This window comes from Odocoileus virginianus, chromosome 3, assembly GCF_023699985.2.
Source record: "Odocoileus virginianus isolate 20LAN1187 ecotype Illinois chromosome 3, Ovbor_1.2, whole genome shotgun sequence".
NCBI lineage: Eukaryota > Metazoa > Chordata > Mammalia > Artiodactyla > Cervidae > Odocoileus > Odocoileus virginianus.
In genome coordinates, this window is record NC_069676.1 from 7,550,598 (window position 1) to 7,563,430 (window position 12,833).

Sequence of the window (12,833 nt, forward strand, 5' to 3'; positions counted from 1 at the left end):
ATAGTGGAGGATACAGGAGCCTGGCGTGCTGCAGTCCACGGGGTGGCAAAGAGTCAGACATGACTCGGTGACTGAACAACAGCAACAGTTCTGCTAGGGCTCCCCAGTTCCTGGATATACCATTAAAGGTAGTACTAGCTTCAGTCTACCCATTGCCCATTTATTTTTCTGTTGCTTCTTCTAAATATATGTCTGAACAAGTCTCAGCAGGATGCAAATATACAAACTGGACAAGTTGAGGAGCGTTTGGTGAAGGTGTGGGAGGAGGGCTAGGAACCCATGTGGGATGACACACTATCCAAGTCAGTCGCATCTGGGAGCAGTTATCCATACCTGGAAGAACATTCTGGAGAGGAGGGAGCAGTTACTTCTAGAATTTGGAAAGAGCTACCTGCCTGGACCTGTGTTCTACAGTCTAGGGGCACTGACATCTGCAGTGAGCACGTGGGGAGGGACCTAAGGGAAAAACTACTGAGGTCTCACTCTCCACCCCCTGTCCTCCTGCAAGGGGCTCTCTTAGCCTGAACCCAACAAGAAGCCTCAGGTGGCACTACTGGTAAAGAACCTGCTTGCCAATGTAGGAGATGTAAGAGACATGGGTTCGATCCCTGGGTTGGGAAGATGCCCTGGAGGAGGGCATAGCAACCCACTCTAGTATTCTTGCCTGGACAATCTTATAGACAGAGGCGCCTGGTGGGCTACAGCCCATAGGATTGCAAAGAGCTGGACATGATTGAAGCTGCTGAGCATGCAACCTGAAGTCAGAGAGCAAAGGAACCTGTTGGTATGATCGATGAGGGTCAGCGTCCTAAGACCAGAATTAGAGGAGGCTGGAGAGTGTCTCAGGAAGCTGTATGGAAGTTGTATGGTGCCGTTTCTCACTGAGATTGAGCTCTGAGTACAGGGCTGGGCTTCCTCACCCAGTACAATGCTGGGCACCAAACAGGTGTTCACTGGACTTCCCGGTGGTCCAGTGGCTAAGACGCCACATTTCCAAAGCAGGGGGACTGGGTTTGATCGCTGGTCAGGGAACTAGATCTCACATGCCACAACTAAGAGTTTGCATTACATTCTGTATGCTGTAACAAAGATTGAAAATCCGGGTGCTGCAACTAAGACCCGGCATAACCAAATAAATAAGTAAAAATAAATATTAAAACAAACAAAATAAAACACCCAAAGGTGTTCATCAACGTTGAATAAATAATCATGAACTACAAGGAGACCAACTTTTTAATTGTAAAACACACAAGTTTTAACATTGTAACCACTTTTTCCATTTTTACTGACATATAATTGACATATAAGATTGCAGAAGTTTTGGCTTTTCAGGTGACACTTGTGATAAAGAATCTGCCTGCTAATGCAGGAGATACAAAAGACGTGGGTTTGATCCCATGGACAGAGGAGCCTGGTGGGCTACAGTTAATGGGGTTGTAAAGATTGGGACAGGACCGAGCAACTGAGTGAGCACGTATGTGTGCGCATGCTCACGCACACACACACACACACACACACACACACACACACACACACACAGTGGAAGTTTAAGGTGTACAATGTGTTGATTTGATACATATATTTGTTGCAAAATAACTTCCACCATAGCCATTGTAACCATTTTAAAGGCATAAGTTAGTGATAAGTACACTCATGTTTTTTGTAGCTATCACCACTACCTAGCTCCAAAATTTTTTCGTCACCCCGAAAGGAAACCCATACCCCTAAAGCAATCACTCCCTATCCCCTTCTTGCTCCAGCTCCTGGTAACCACTAATCTGCTTTCTTTCTCTAGAGATTTACCTATTCTGAATATCTTTTATTATTATTTATCTATTTGGCTGCACTGGGTCTTTGTTGTGGCACATGGGATCTAGCTCTCTGAACAGGGATGGAACCTGGGCCTCCAGCACTGGGGACATAGAATCTTACCCTCCGGACCACCAGGGGAGTCCCGGATTTACCTACTCTGAATATCCTGTGCGAAAGTGTTAGTTGCTCAGTCGTATCCGACTGTTTGCGACTCCATGGACTGTAGCTCACCAGGCTCCTCTGTTCGTTGGATTCTCCAGGCTGGAATACTGGAGTGGGTTGCCATGTCCTTCTCCAGGGTATCTTTCTGACCCAGGGATTGAACCCAGGTCTCCCACATTGTAGATGGATTCTTTACCGTTTGAACTATATGGGAAGCCAGATATCTCACATAAATATAAATGTTGACTGGATTTTGGAGGTAGGTAACTTATCCCTTCATCTCAGGCTTTGTTCTTTGCTCCCCTGAAATTCTGCTTGTGGTTGCAGACACTTGGCTTGCCGAGCAGGCCACTCTGGTAAGGAGGGTGGGGTCGAAGGAGGGGGCGGGGGCTGGCCTTCCTCTTCCCCCTCCCAAGCTGCCAGCCGTACTGACACACTCCTTCTCCCTTAATGACTCTGGGGACTTCGGGGATGCCGCAGGCTAGCTCTGCCCTAATTAATTCATTGGCAGTGAGTGCCTCTTGCAGAGTAATTAGCCTCAATTCCTCCACCTCAAGCTCCTTGTGGCTCAGTCCCTGCTCAGGCCCTATCCACTGGAGCAATCGTCTGGGACAACCTGGGGATGCTCTGTTTGGGTTGGCCTGGCTTCCTAATGCTGGGGCCAGAGCTGGAGACTCTGGTCAGGGTGGACCTGGGGTGGGCTCAAACTCTGACTGCACCATTTATTAACAATGCATCCTGTGACTTGACTTCTTTGAGCCCACTTTCCCACTATAAATGGGAGCCAGTAGCCTTTCCCTTCTTGAAAGAATGAAAGAGGGACTTTCCTGGGGATCCAGTGGCTAAGACTCTGTGCTCCCAGTGCAGAGGGCCAGGGGTTTGATCCCTGGTCAGGGAACTAGATCCCATATACTGAAACTAAAGATCCTGAGTGCTGCAACTAAGACCTGGAGTACACACACACACACACACACACACACACACACACACACAACAAACGAAAAAAGGATGGAAGAGATACTCAAAGGGACAGGGCAAGAGTGAGGAAAATGAGGCACCTGTCTGTAAAATGTGGTGTGTTTGCATGCTCAGTTGCCCAGTTGTGTCCGACTATTTTCGACCTCATGGACTGTAGCCCACCAGGCTCCTCTGTCCATGAAATTTTCCAGGCAAGAATACTGGAGTAGGGTGCCATTTCCTTCTTAGGGGATCTTTCCCACCCAGGGATCAAACCTTGTCTCTTGCATCTCCTGTATTGGCAGGCGGATTCTTTATCACTGGGACACCTGGGAAGTCCAACTTGTTAGGGGGATCCAAGAAAACCTCTGTAATTAAGAAAAATCATATCAGAATATTATTACTGGAATATTAACTTTGAGAAGTGATAGATATGTTTATGGCCCTGATGGTGGTGATAGTTTCATGGGTCTCTGTTGATGTTGTTTAGATTTTTACCTGTTGTTATACCTCAATAAAATAGTTAAGAGAAATGAACAGGGCAATGAATCACAAAGGGAGTCTGTGTGTATCTGTAACTTTGAAATAGTGAAATAAGTCAGATTTTTTCTTTACAAATCATTCTTTGAAAAATCTAAAAAGAGTACCTATATGTATATGTATAATTGATTATTTCTGCTGTATACCTGAAACTAACACAACAGTGTAAATCAACTACTTTCCAATAAAATGATTTAAAAAAAATTTTTAAATAATTTAAAAATTATTCTTTGAAGATATGGTTGTTATCTTTTCCCCATTCAGAGATAATAGGGGTGTTCTCTGATAGAAAAATAATATTCCAATTTTAATAATTAAAAAGTCACACAGGGACTTACCTGGTGGTCCAGCAGTTAAGATTCTGCACTCCCCATGCAGGGGGCCCAGTTTCAATCTCTGGTCAGGGAGCTAGATCCTGCATGCCACGAGTAAGAGCCTGCATGCCTTAACTAAAGCTCTCGTGTGCTGTGAGTAAAACTGGGTGCAGTAAAAAAAAAAGTCACACAAAATTAACGCAAAAGTTCATGGTAAGCAAAACATCAAAATGTTTATTTTAAAGACAGAATTAGTAAGAGTGTTAAGTTGAGCTACATGGAAGTCTGAAGCACAAGGAAACATCAGGAATTCTGATCTTGTCTTTATTTGAAATGCTGATAACTTGTTCATTGTGGAATTTTTGCATTAATTTGATTTTTAAAAACACTGCATTGAAATACTCTTGAGTTTTTCTGGGCATTTCTTTACTTTTCCTTAAATTAAGGTGAAATTCAAACAACATGAAATTAACCATTTGAAAGAGACAATTCAACTGCTCAGCCATATAAAAGGATGAAATAATGCCATTTGCAATATTATTTGGCTGCAACTAAAGATTATCATACTAAGTGAAATAAGTTAGGAAGAGAGAGGCTACATTTTCACAAAAGTGAAAGAAAGAGTCTGTAGCATCAAGGAAAACAGTGTTTGTTGTCCATGATAAAATCTGGACTTTTAAGGGAAAATTAGAATTTTGAAAAACTTGTATTTACTACTGTAATCTCGACAGCTTGCCAACACTTAAAGATTTTTCTGATGAGATTGGTAGTCATATTAACAAATGTTACTTTTTGATACTGAATAATGAAATGTGTTAACACTTGGTTGATCTGTGTAATTCAGGTGACTCATGAATGATGTTCCAAAATCATCCATAGCTAAAAAGATGCACTCCATGGATTGTAATGTTAATAGAGTAGTAAAGATTCAGTGACAGTTTCAGATTCTGCTTTGCAACTATCCTTTAAAACATGTCAAGCCTTGGTACAGTCTCAAAGCATAGGCATAATAACCTAAAAAGCTGATTAAAATACTCCTATCTTTTCCAATCATCTGGGTGTTTCTGCTTAGAGACACATTATTTGATACATATTGTTGATTCATTAACACTGAATTCACAGCCAACAGCACTGTAACTCATGCTTGAATGAAGTTTATCTAACACATAGATTTTCTCCATGAAGTACAACTCTGTCTTCTTGTGCTGAAGAACATTAGACAGCACTTTCGCTCTAGGCCTGGGGCCATTCCTAACAGCAAGATCAACAAAAAGCACAATTGGAAAAATGCGGCACTAAACAGATTGTGGAAAGGACATTTTTTACAGTATGACACTTGAAATAAGAAGGTAGAGGGTTGTCTTGTTTGACTTTAACTATATATTTGACCTCAGCATGTCAACCAGTTCAAATTTTCCATCACTCTGTGCATGACCATGAAAGTGCCATGGATATTGATTTTAGGGTACATAAAAATCTTAGCAGGTCGGTGAATTTACAAATATGGAATTCTCACACAAGGAGGGACAATTGTATGAGAATATTGTTTTCTTTTTTTTTTTTAAAGGTTTTTAAAATCACATTTATTTCTAAAAAGTTAACATGTGCATGATAGGAAACCAAAAAACACAAGAAGCAAAAAACAGTCACTCACAATCACAGACTTGTTTGATGTGTCCTTCTAGGTCTCATTTGTGTATTTTCATAACTAAGCATCCATTATTATGTAATTAAGATCATGCAGTTATGTATCATGCTGTTTCACACATCATGAATATTTATCATTTCAAAGTCTCAAAACCATGAGCATTTCATAACCAAGAATACACTACACCAACTCAATCTGGAAGGAAAAAAATGTAAGCCTGCCTTTCTTGGTGACAAAAATTTCAGAAAAGACAAAAATGGCTGAAAGCCTCTAGATAAAGATATTGGCAGAGTTATGATTAAAATACTGGTAGTGGTGGTTTAGTCACTAAGTCGTATCCAACTCTTCTGACCCCAAAGACTGTATCCTGCCAGGCTCCTCTGTCCATGAGAGTCTCCAGGTGAGAATACTGGAGTGGGTTGCTACTTCCTTCTCCAGGGTATCTTCCCAGGAATCAAACCCGGGTCTCCTGCTATACAGGAAGATTTTTTACCGATTGAGCTACAAGGGAAGCCCTTGTAAAATACTACCTTCCCTTAATGTTCAATTAAAAATGAGACATAAAATGGATGAGTACACAAAGTATAATGCTTGCTTTCTTTTTATTAAGCTAGACATTAAAGCAATTTGTAAAAGTGCAAAATATTGCTACTCTCATAGATTTTTCCTTGTTTTGGAAAATATAGTTATTTTTCCCCAAAATCTGCTATTTATGTTAACATGTAATGAGTTTATTTTTATCCTAAAATGAATATTTGAGCACGTTCAGTTTTAATTTCTAAAACAGTAAAGATTAGTAAGTATAACATATAGACAAAAACTTTTGAATCCTCCATAATTTTTTTAGTTCTTTTTTTTAATAAAGACTTTTTTTTTTAATGTGGACCATTTAAAAAGTTTTTGTTGAATGTGTTACTCTATTGCTTCTGTTTTATGTTTTGGTGTTTTGGCCACTAGGCATGTGGGATCTTAACTTCCGAACCAGGGATTGAGCCTGTACCCCCTTCACTGGAAAGCAAAGTCTTACTTAACCTTTCGACCACCAGGGAAGTACTCCTCTCTGTGATTTTTTTAATCAGTTGGCAAAATTTCTTAGGATAGTTTTAGATTTACAGAAAAACTGAAAAGAGTGCAGCTGCTGCTGCCGCCGCTAAGTCACTTCAGTCATTTCTGGCTCTGTGAGACCCCATGGACAGCAGCCCACCAGGCTCTTCTGTCCACAGGATTCTCTAGGCGAGAATACTGGAGTGGGTTGCCATTTCCTTCTCCAAAATGAGTGCAGAGAATTTCCATATCCTCTCACTAACCCTCCCCCGCCCCCCAATTTCCCCTATTATTTATTATTCCCCTACTATTAATACCTCTCAGGTGGATCAGTGGTAAAGAATCTATCTGCCAATGCAGGAGACCTGTGTTCAATTCCTAAGTCCGGAAGATCCCCTGGAGAAGGAAATGGCAACTCATTCCAGTATTCTTGCCTCGGAAATCCCATGAACAGAGGTGCCTGGAGGGCTATAATCCAAAGGGTTGAAAAGAGTCAGACATGACTGAACCTACTGAGCACGCAGGTGTAAAAGTGGGCTTCCTTGGTGGCTCAGAAGTAAAGAATTCGCCTGCCATTGCAGGAGACGTGGGTTCCATCCCTGGGCCAGGGAAGATCCCCTGAAGAAGGAAATCGCAGTCCACTCAGTATTCTTGCCTGAAAAATCCCACAGACAGAGGAGCCTGGTGGGCTACAGTCCATGGGGTCACAAAAGAGCTGGACACGACTGAGGGACTAAACAACACCTGGTGATTCTAAGGTACAGCTAAGTTTGAGAACTGCTTATCGATTAATAGAAGGTGCTGTGTCAAGAAGGAAAGTGGGGGCTCTATGCACAGAGTTGGAACTGGCTCGACTGCTTGCTGGCTGTGTGATCTTGGTCCAGTTGCTGAACCTCTCTGAGAGCCTGTTCCCTCATCTGCAAATTGAGGGTAGTGATAGCTACTACATAGGAATGTGAAGATTAAATACGTGTAAAAGAGCCTGGCTAGACTAGGAGGTTGCCATAAACAATTGCTCGGGAATAATAATAGCAAACACATATTGGGGTTTTAATCATATGCCAAGCTCTGTGCTCAGCTCTTAAAAAATGGCAATTAGTAGGAGATACTGGAAGGGACCAAATCAGTGCCATTTGGGAAGAAAAGCAAAATGAACACTGCCCGGGGTATCCAAGAGAGCAAAGAATAATATTAATTACAAGGCTACCAGCAGTGATTTGTCTCCCACTTGCACAAGGCTTCATGCTGCACGGAGGATTTCCAGGCTCACGCGCACTTTAATTTTCCCAGCTTTAATCTTCTGTGGGGTTGGCAGAGTCACCTCCATTGTTTAAATGAGGAGACCAGACTCAGAGAGGGAGAGGGGCTGACCCAAGCTCACACAGCGGCCAAATGGCCAAAGATGGAGCGTGCACCCGGAGGGAGAAGCCGGGCAGCCGAGTCCACGCCGCGCCTTCCCTAGACCTCCGCTGAGGATGCGGGCGAGGGCCCAGTGATGCCGAGGCCTGGTCCCCGCGCTCTCCAGGGATGGTCGGGAGTCTGGAGGGCTCGGGAGGCGGCGGGAGGCCGGGGCTCGGAGGCGCGGCTCCGAGCTGGGGGCGGGGGCTAGACGCGAGAGAGGCCACTCACCCCTCCCCAAACACGCGGTGCCCTTTCTCCCGCGCGGCTGCGGAGCCTGGGCTGGGCGCGGGGGAGGCGGGGGTTATCCCGGAGGGGATCCCGCCCCCCCACCTCCAACGGCCCGGCGCCCCCACACCCACGTGAACGCGGGGCCGGCGCGGATCCCACCAGCTGCACAGCGCGTCGCGGCTCCGCGCCGGTACCTCGGCCTTTTTGGTTCTGGAGCCGGCGCTGCGCGGTCTCTGGCGGGTCCCCGCTGCCCCGGCCGGGCGCTTCGCTGGGCTCCGGCACCTGCATTCCCGCGCAGCGCGCAGGCGGACGCGCGGGCAGGCCGCCCCCGCCGCTCCTGGCGCTGGTGAGTGCGAGTCCCGCAGCTCCGCGAGGGCGGGGGCTCTGAGGTTTTGGGCAGGCGGGATCCGGGGCCGGCTGGGCCTATCATGGGGGCAGGCGGGTGGGGCCCCCCTTTCCCCCTTGTTCTCATCTCTCGGCTGCTCTTTGTCTCAGCTGCTCCCTGCCCCGTGGAGCCGTAGCCTCCGCTCCTCTCCTGTAGCCCTGGTGAGTTTCCTGTCTCCTTGGTTACCCATCTCCGCTCTTGTCCATCCTGTCCCTCTTATCCGTGGCCTTTACCCGTGGGCACGTTTCCGTCTTTGCCTGATGCCTGGTCCCTTTCCAAGGCTTGGTTCCCTTCATTATCAGGGGGTTTATTCCTCCAATCTGGAGGGACCTGACTGTGACTGAGACGTTGGCCACCAATGCGGGGGGACTGGGTCCGAATTTGTATGAGAGGTGGTGGTGGTGATGGTGTGTGAGACTGAATTTTGAGTAGAAGTGCCAACCCACAGAGATGTGTGAGGCTGAATGTTTAAATGTGGGAAGGAATTTCGATGTCTGAAGTTTTGTGTCTTGTGTCCAAAGTTGTGTGTGTGTGTGTGTGTGTATTATGCATCTGCCTGTATAGAGCTTCATTTACAAGGGGATTTGTGCAAGATCCTGAAGTGGTGTGTGTGTATGGAGCTGTGTGTCTGAGGAGGACTGTGGGGTTTTGTGTCTGATGGCGTGCATGAATGTCAAGTGTGTGTATGTTTGTGTGTGTAGGAATTGAATGACATGCTGCATGAATAGAGCTGCATTTCTTTTTTTTTTAAATTGAAGTAAAGCTGATGTACAATATTACATAAATTACAAGTATACAATACAGTAGGGGCTTCCCAGGTGGCGCAGTGATAAAGAATCTGCCTGCCAAACTGGAGATGCGGGTTTGATCCCTAGGTCAGGAAGAACCCCAGGAGAAGGAAGTGAATCCACTCCAGTGTTTTTGCCTGGAAAATCCCATGGAGAGAGGAGCCTGGTGGGTTACAGTTCATGGGGTCGCAAAGAGTTGGACACAACTGAGTGACTGAGCACCCATACAATATAGTGATTCACAATTTTAAAAGATTTACTTCATTCATAGTTATTATGAAGTGTTGGCTATATTCCCTATGTTGTACAATATATCCTTATATCCTATTTTATACACAATAGTTTGTACATATAACTTCCTATCCCTGAGTTGCGGCTCCCCCTTCACTCTCCCCACTGGTAACCACTAATTTGTCCTCTATACCTGTGAGTCTGTTTCTCTAGTTTGTTGTGTTTTCTAGATTCCACATATAAGTAATATGCAGTGTTTGTCTTTCTCTGTCTGACTTATTTCACTTAGTAAAATGCCTAGAGTTGCATTTCGAAAGTTGTGTGTGTTGTATGCTGAACAGTTCTGTGTGTGTGAGACTGTGTGTCTTTGTGCAGTTGTGTATAAGTCATTTGTACACAAGATGTGTGTGAGGTTGTGTGTTCAAGTGTGTGTGTGTAATGTATGTGATTTCCTCCTTCTCCTTCTCTCCTGTCACTCACTCCTCAGGTTAGCAGAGTATTGAGATAAAATGTATGGAAAGCATCCTCCTTTGCCCACTGTAGTTTGCTTCAGCTTTAGAATGTAGAAGTTCCTTCTTCTCCTTGGTTCTGAGAGAAGGGTGGCTTTCACATCTCATCACATCTGAAAGTCTGGAGGTTTGGGGAAGCAGGTGGGGCACTTGTCTTTGAACTCCTGTAGATACTGGGGACACTGGGAGGGTCATTTCCTTATCAGGAGCCTAAGAAGCAGGGGCAAGAGAAGGCCCAGGACCAGGAAAGACTAGGCAAGAGAGAACCGACTGTGAGGACAGAAGCCCCCAGGGGTCCAAGAGAGACTGAGAAGGGGCCAAGTGGAGGCCAAATTCCTGGGAAAAACAGTTCAAGTCAAGTATTGCTTGGCAAGTAATGCAGTTAGGACTGAGCAAGACTGATGAGAAGACTCTGTTTCCTGTCAGTGTTTTTCTCTGTCTTCAGTCATATGTCTGTTGCATTGATGCTTTTTATTAACAACCGTGGTCGTCATCTGTTTCATGCTCACTAGGTGCTATTCTAAGTGTCACATGAATCAAGTCATCAAATCACATAGAAAGTGACCAGGTCCTGCAAGGTGGAGTTGGATTTGAAACAAAGAGTTCATGTGTGTTCTTCCTTTAGGGCAGGGTTCTGCAAAAATTTTCAGTAAAGGACCAAAAACAGTGTATGGACATCCATAAGATCTCTTTTGTCCAAACAACCCAACTCCACCATTGTAGCATGAAAGTAGCTGTAGAGAATAAAGAAATGAGCATGGCTATGTGCCAATAAAACTTTATTTACAAAAACAAGCAGCGGGCCAGAGTTGACCCTTGGACAATGGCTTGTCCATCCCTGCTGTTTCTCTTAAGGAAGACACAGGAAATAGACAAACTGACTTTGGATTTTTTGTGATGAGTTCACATCTCAGCTGAATAATTCCTTTCAACCCACGTGCAAGCATCACAATACTTCTTGGTGACTGGGATCATGCATCTTAGAGATGAGGGAATAATCACACATTTTGTTTTCTGTTTGGGATTTTTCACAGCCAGCTGAAAAACACCATTGTGATTTCAGGATCCTTTGGAGCAAGGTCCCAACTGGGACTTGACTTTGGAACTAGGACTTAGAGCTGAAAGAAGCAGAGCCTGGAAAGCTGAGGCAGATACCCTATCCCTGGGATATGCAGGCTGCATAAGAGGACAAGAAAGGCAGTGATCTCAGAAGTAGCTGCGCAGCCAGTGGCTTCACCGCTTCCCCCCACCCCGAAAAAAGTTCAGGGAACCACCTACTGGCCTATCTCTGATAGTTTCCCACTTGATCTGGATGGATTCAGGCACTGGGGTTGGGATTAGGGCTTGGGGAAAGAATGGGCGAGGAGAAGAATCTGAAACCATGATCAGAGAGTAGCTGAGGAAGGCCAAGTTCTACAGTCATCCAGGCAACCCGAATATGCACAGCTCAGCACAGGATACAATATTTACTGCCTTTCTTTGGTTTGGAGAGTTTTTTTTCCCCTCTGGGAGTCAGATGAATCTAGTGTGCCTGTTAGGAAACTGACAGCACACTCGAAAAGGGGAGTTGAAAATTAAGGACTATTTACAAGGTTAAACCAGTAAAGTTGGTACAACACTCAGGGAATAGCAAGAATATGGGAGTGGCAAGGAGGGAGCAAGAGGGAGACCTGGAGAGAGCTGTGGCTGTAACAAAAATAGTCTTTATTATTTTTTAAATTGAAATACATATTGATATATAACATTGGATACATTTAAGATGTACACCTTGTTGTTTTGATATATTTTATATGTTGTATAATATTGGTTTGGCCTGAAAAGTTCCTTTGGGTTTTCCCATATAACGTTATGGAAAAATCTGAGTGAACTTTTTGGCCAACACAGAAACATGATTGCCACTGTAGCAGGAGCATTTTTATCATGCCAAGGGAGCCACAAACCCTCAGTGGGAGAAGATACTCTCTGTAACAAATGATGTTGGGAAAGCTGGTTAAACATGTGCAGAATAATAAAATCTGATCCCCATTTTACACTGGGCTTCTCTGGTGGCTCAGGGGTAAATAATGTGCCTGCCAATGTGGGAGATGTAGGTTTGATGCCTGGGTTGGGAAGATCACTTGGAGAAGGAAATGGCAACCCATTCCAGGATTCTTGTCTGGGAAATCCTATGGACAGAGGAGCCTGGTGGGCTACAGTCTGTGGAGTCACAAAAGAGTTGGACTTGAATTAGCAACAACAACAATTTTATGCCACTTACAAAGATTAACTTGAAATGGGTTCAGTTCAGTTCAGTCGTGTCCGACTCTTTGTGACCCCATGGACTGCAACACACCAGGCCTCCCTGTCCATTGCCAACTCCCGGAGTTTACTCAAACTCATGTCCATTGAGTCGGTGAGGCCATCCAACCATTTCATTCTCTGTCGTCCGCTTTTCCTCCTGCCTTCAGTCCTTCCCAGAATCAGGATCTTTTCCAGTTAGTCAGTTCTTTGCTTCAGGTGGCTGAAGGATTGGAGTTTCAGCTTCAGCATCAGTCCTTCTGATGAACATTCAGGACTGATTTCCTTTAGGATGGACTGGTTGGATCTCCTTGCAGTCCAAGGGACTCTCAAGTCTTCTCCAACACCACAGTTTAAAAGCATCAATTCTTCTGTGCTCAGCTTTCTTTATATTCCAACTCTCACATCCATACATGACTATTGGAAAAACCATAGCTTTGACTAGACGGACCTTTGCTGGAAAGGTAATGTCTCTTCTTTTTAATATGCTGTCTAGGTTGGTCATAGCTTTTCTTCCAAGGAGCAAGCATCTTTTAG

General features: G+C 44.6%; 2 protein-coding genes across 4 annotated transcripts in view; one reads left to right on the top strand and one right to left on the bottom strand.

Annotated features, from left to right (window-relative positions):
- Positions 1–8,394, bottom strand: part of TEKTL1 (tektin like 1) — a 32,381-nt gene extending 23,987 nt beyond the window's left edge. The window contains exon 1 of the mRNA XM_070462790.1: positions 8,107–8,394. Within this exon, the coding sequence (XP_070318891.1) occupies positions 8,107–8,394 (288 nt within the window). The remainder of the gene's footprint in view (positions 1–8,106) is intronic.
- SLC1A6 (solute carrier family 1 member 6) overlaps positions 1–12,833 on the top strand; it is a 161,603-nt gene that overhangs the window by 127,515 nt on the left and 21,255 nt on the right. Inside the window, exons 1-2 of one of the 3 annotated variants that reach the window (XM_070462778.1) lie at positions 8,364–8,452; positions 8,602–8,652. The exons of 1 other annotated variant lie outside the window; for it this stretch is intronic. The gene's annotated coding sequence lies outside the window, so the exon portion shown is untranslated. Of the gene's footprint in view, positions 1–8,360; positions 8,453–8,601; positions 8,653–12,833 lie in introns of those variants that run through there. One more of the 3 variants, XM_070462773.1, reaches the window with a different exon arrangement.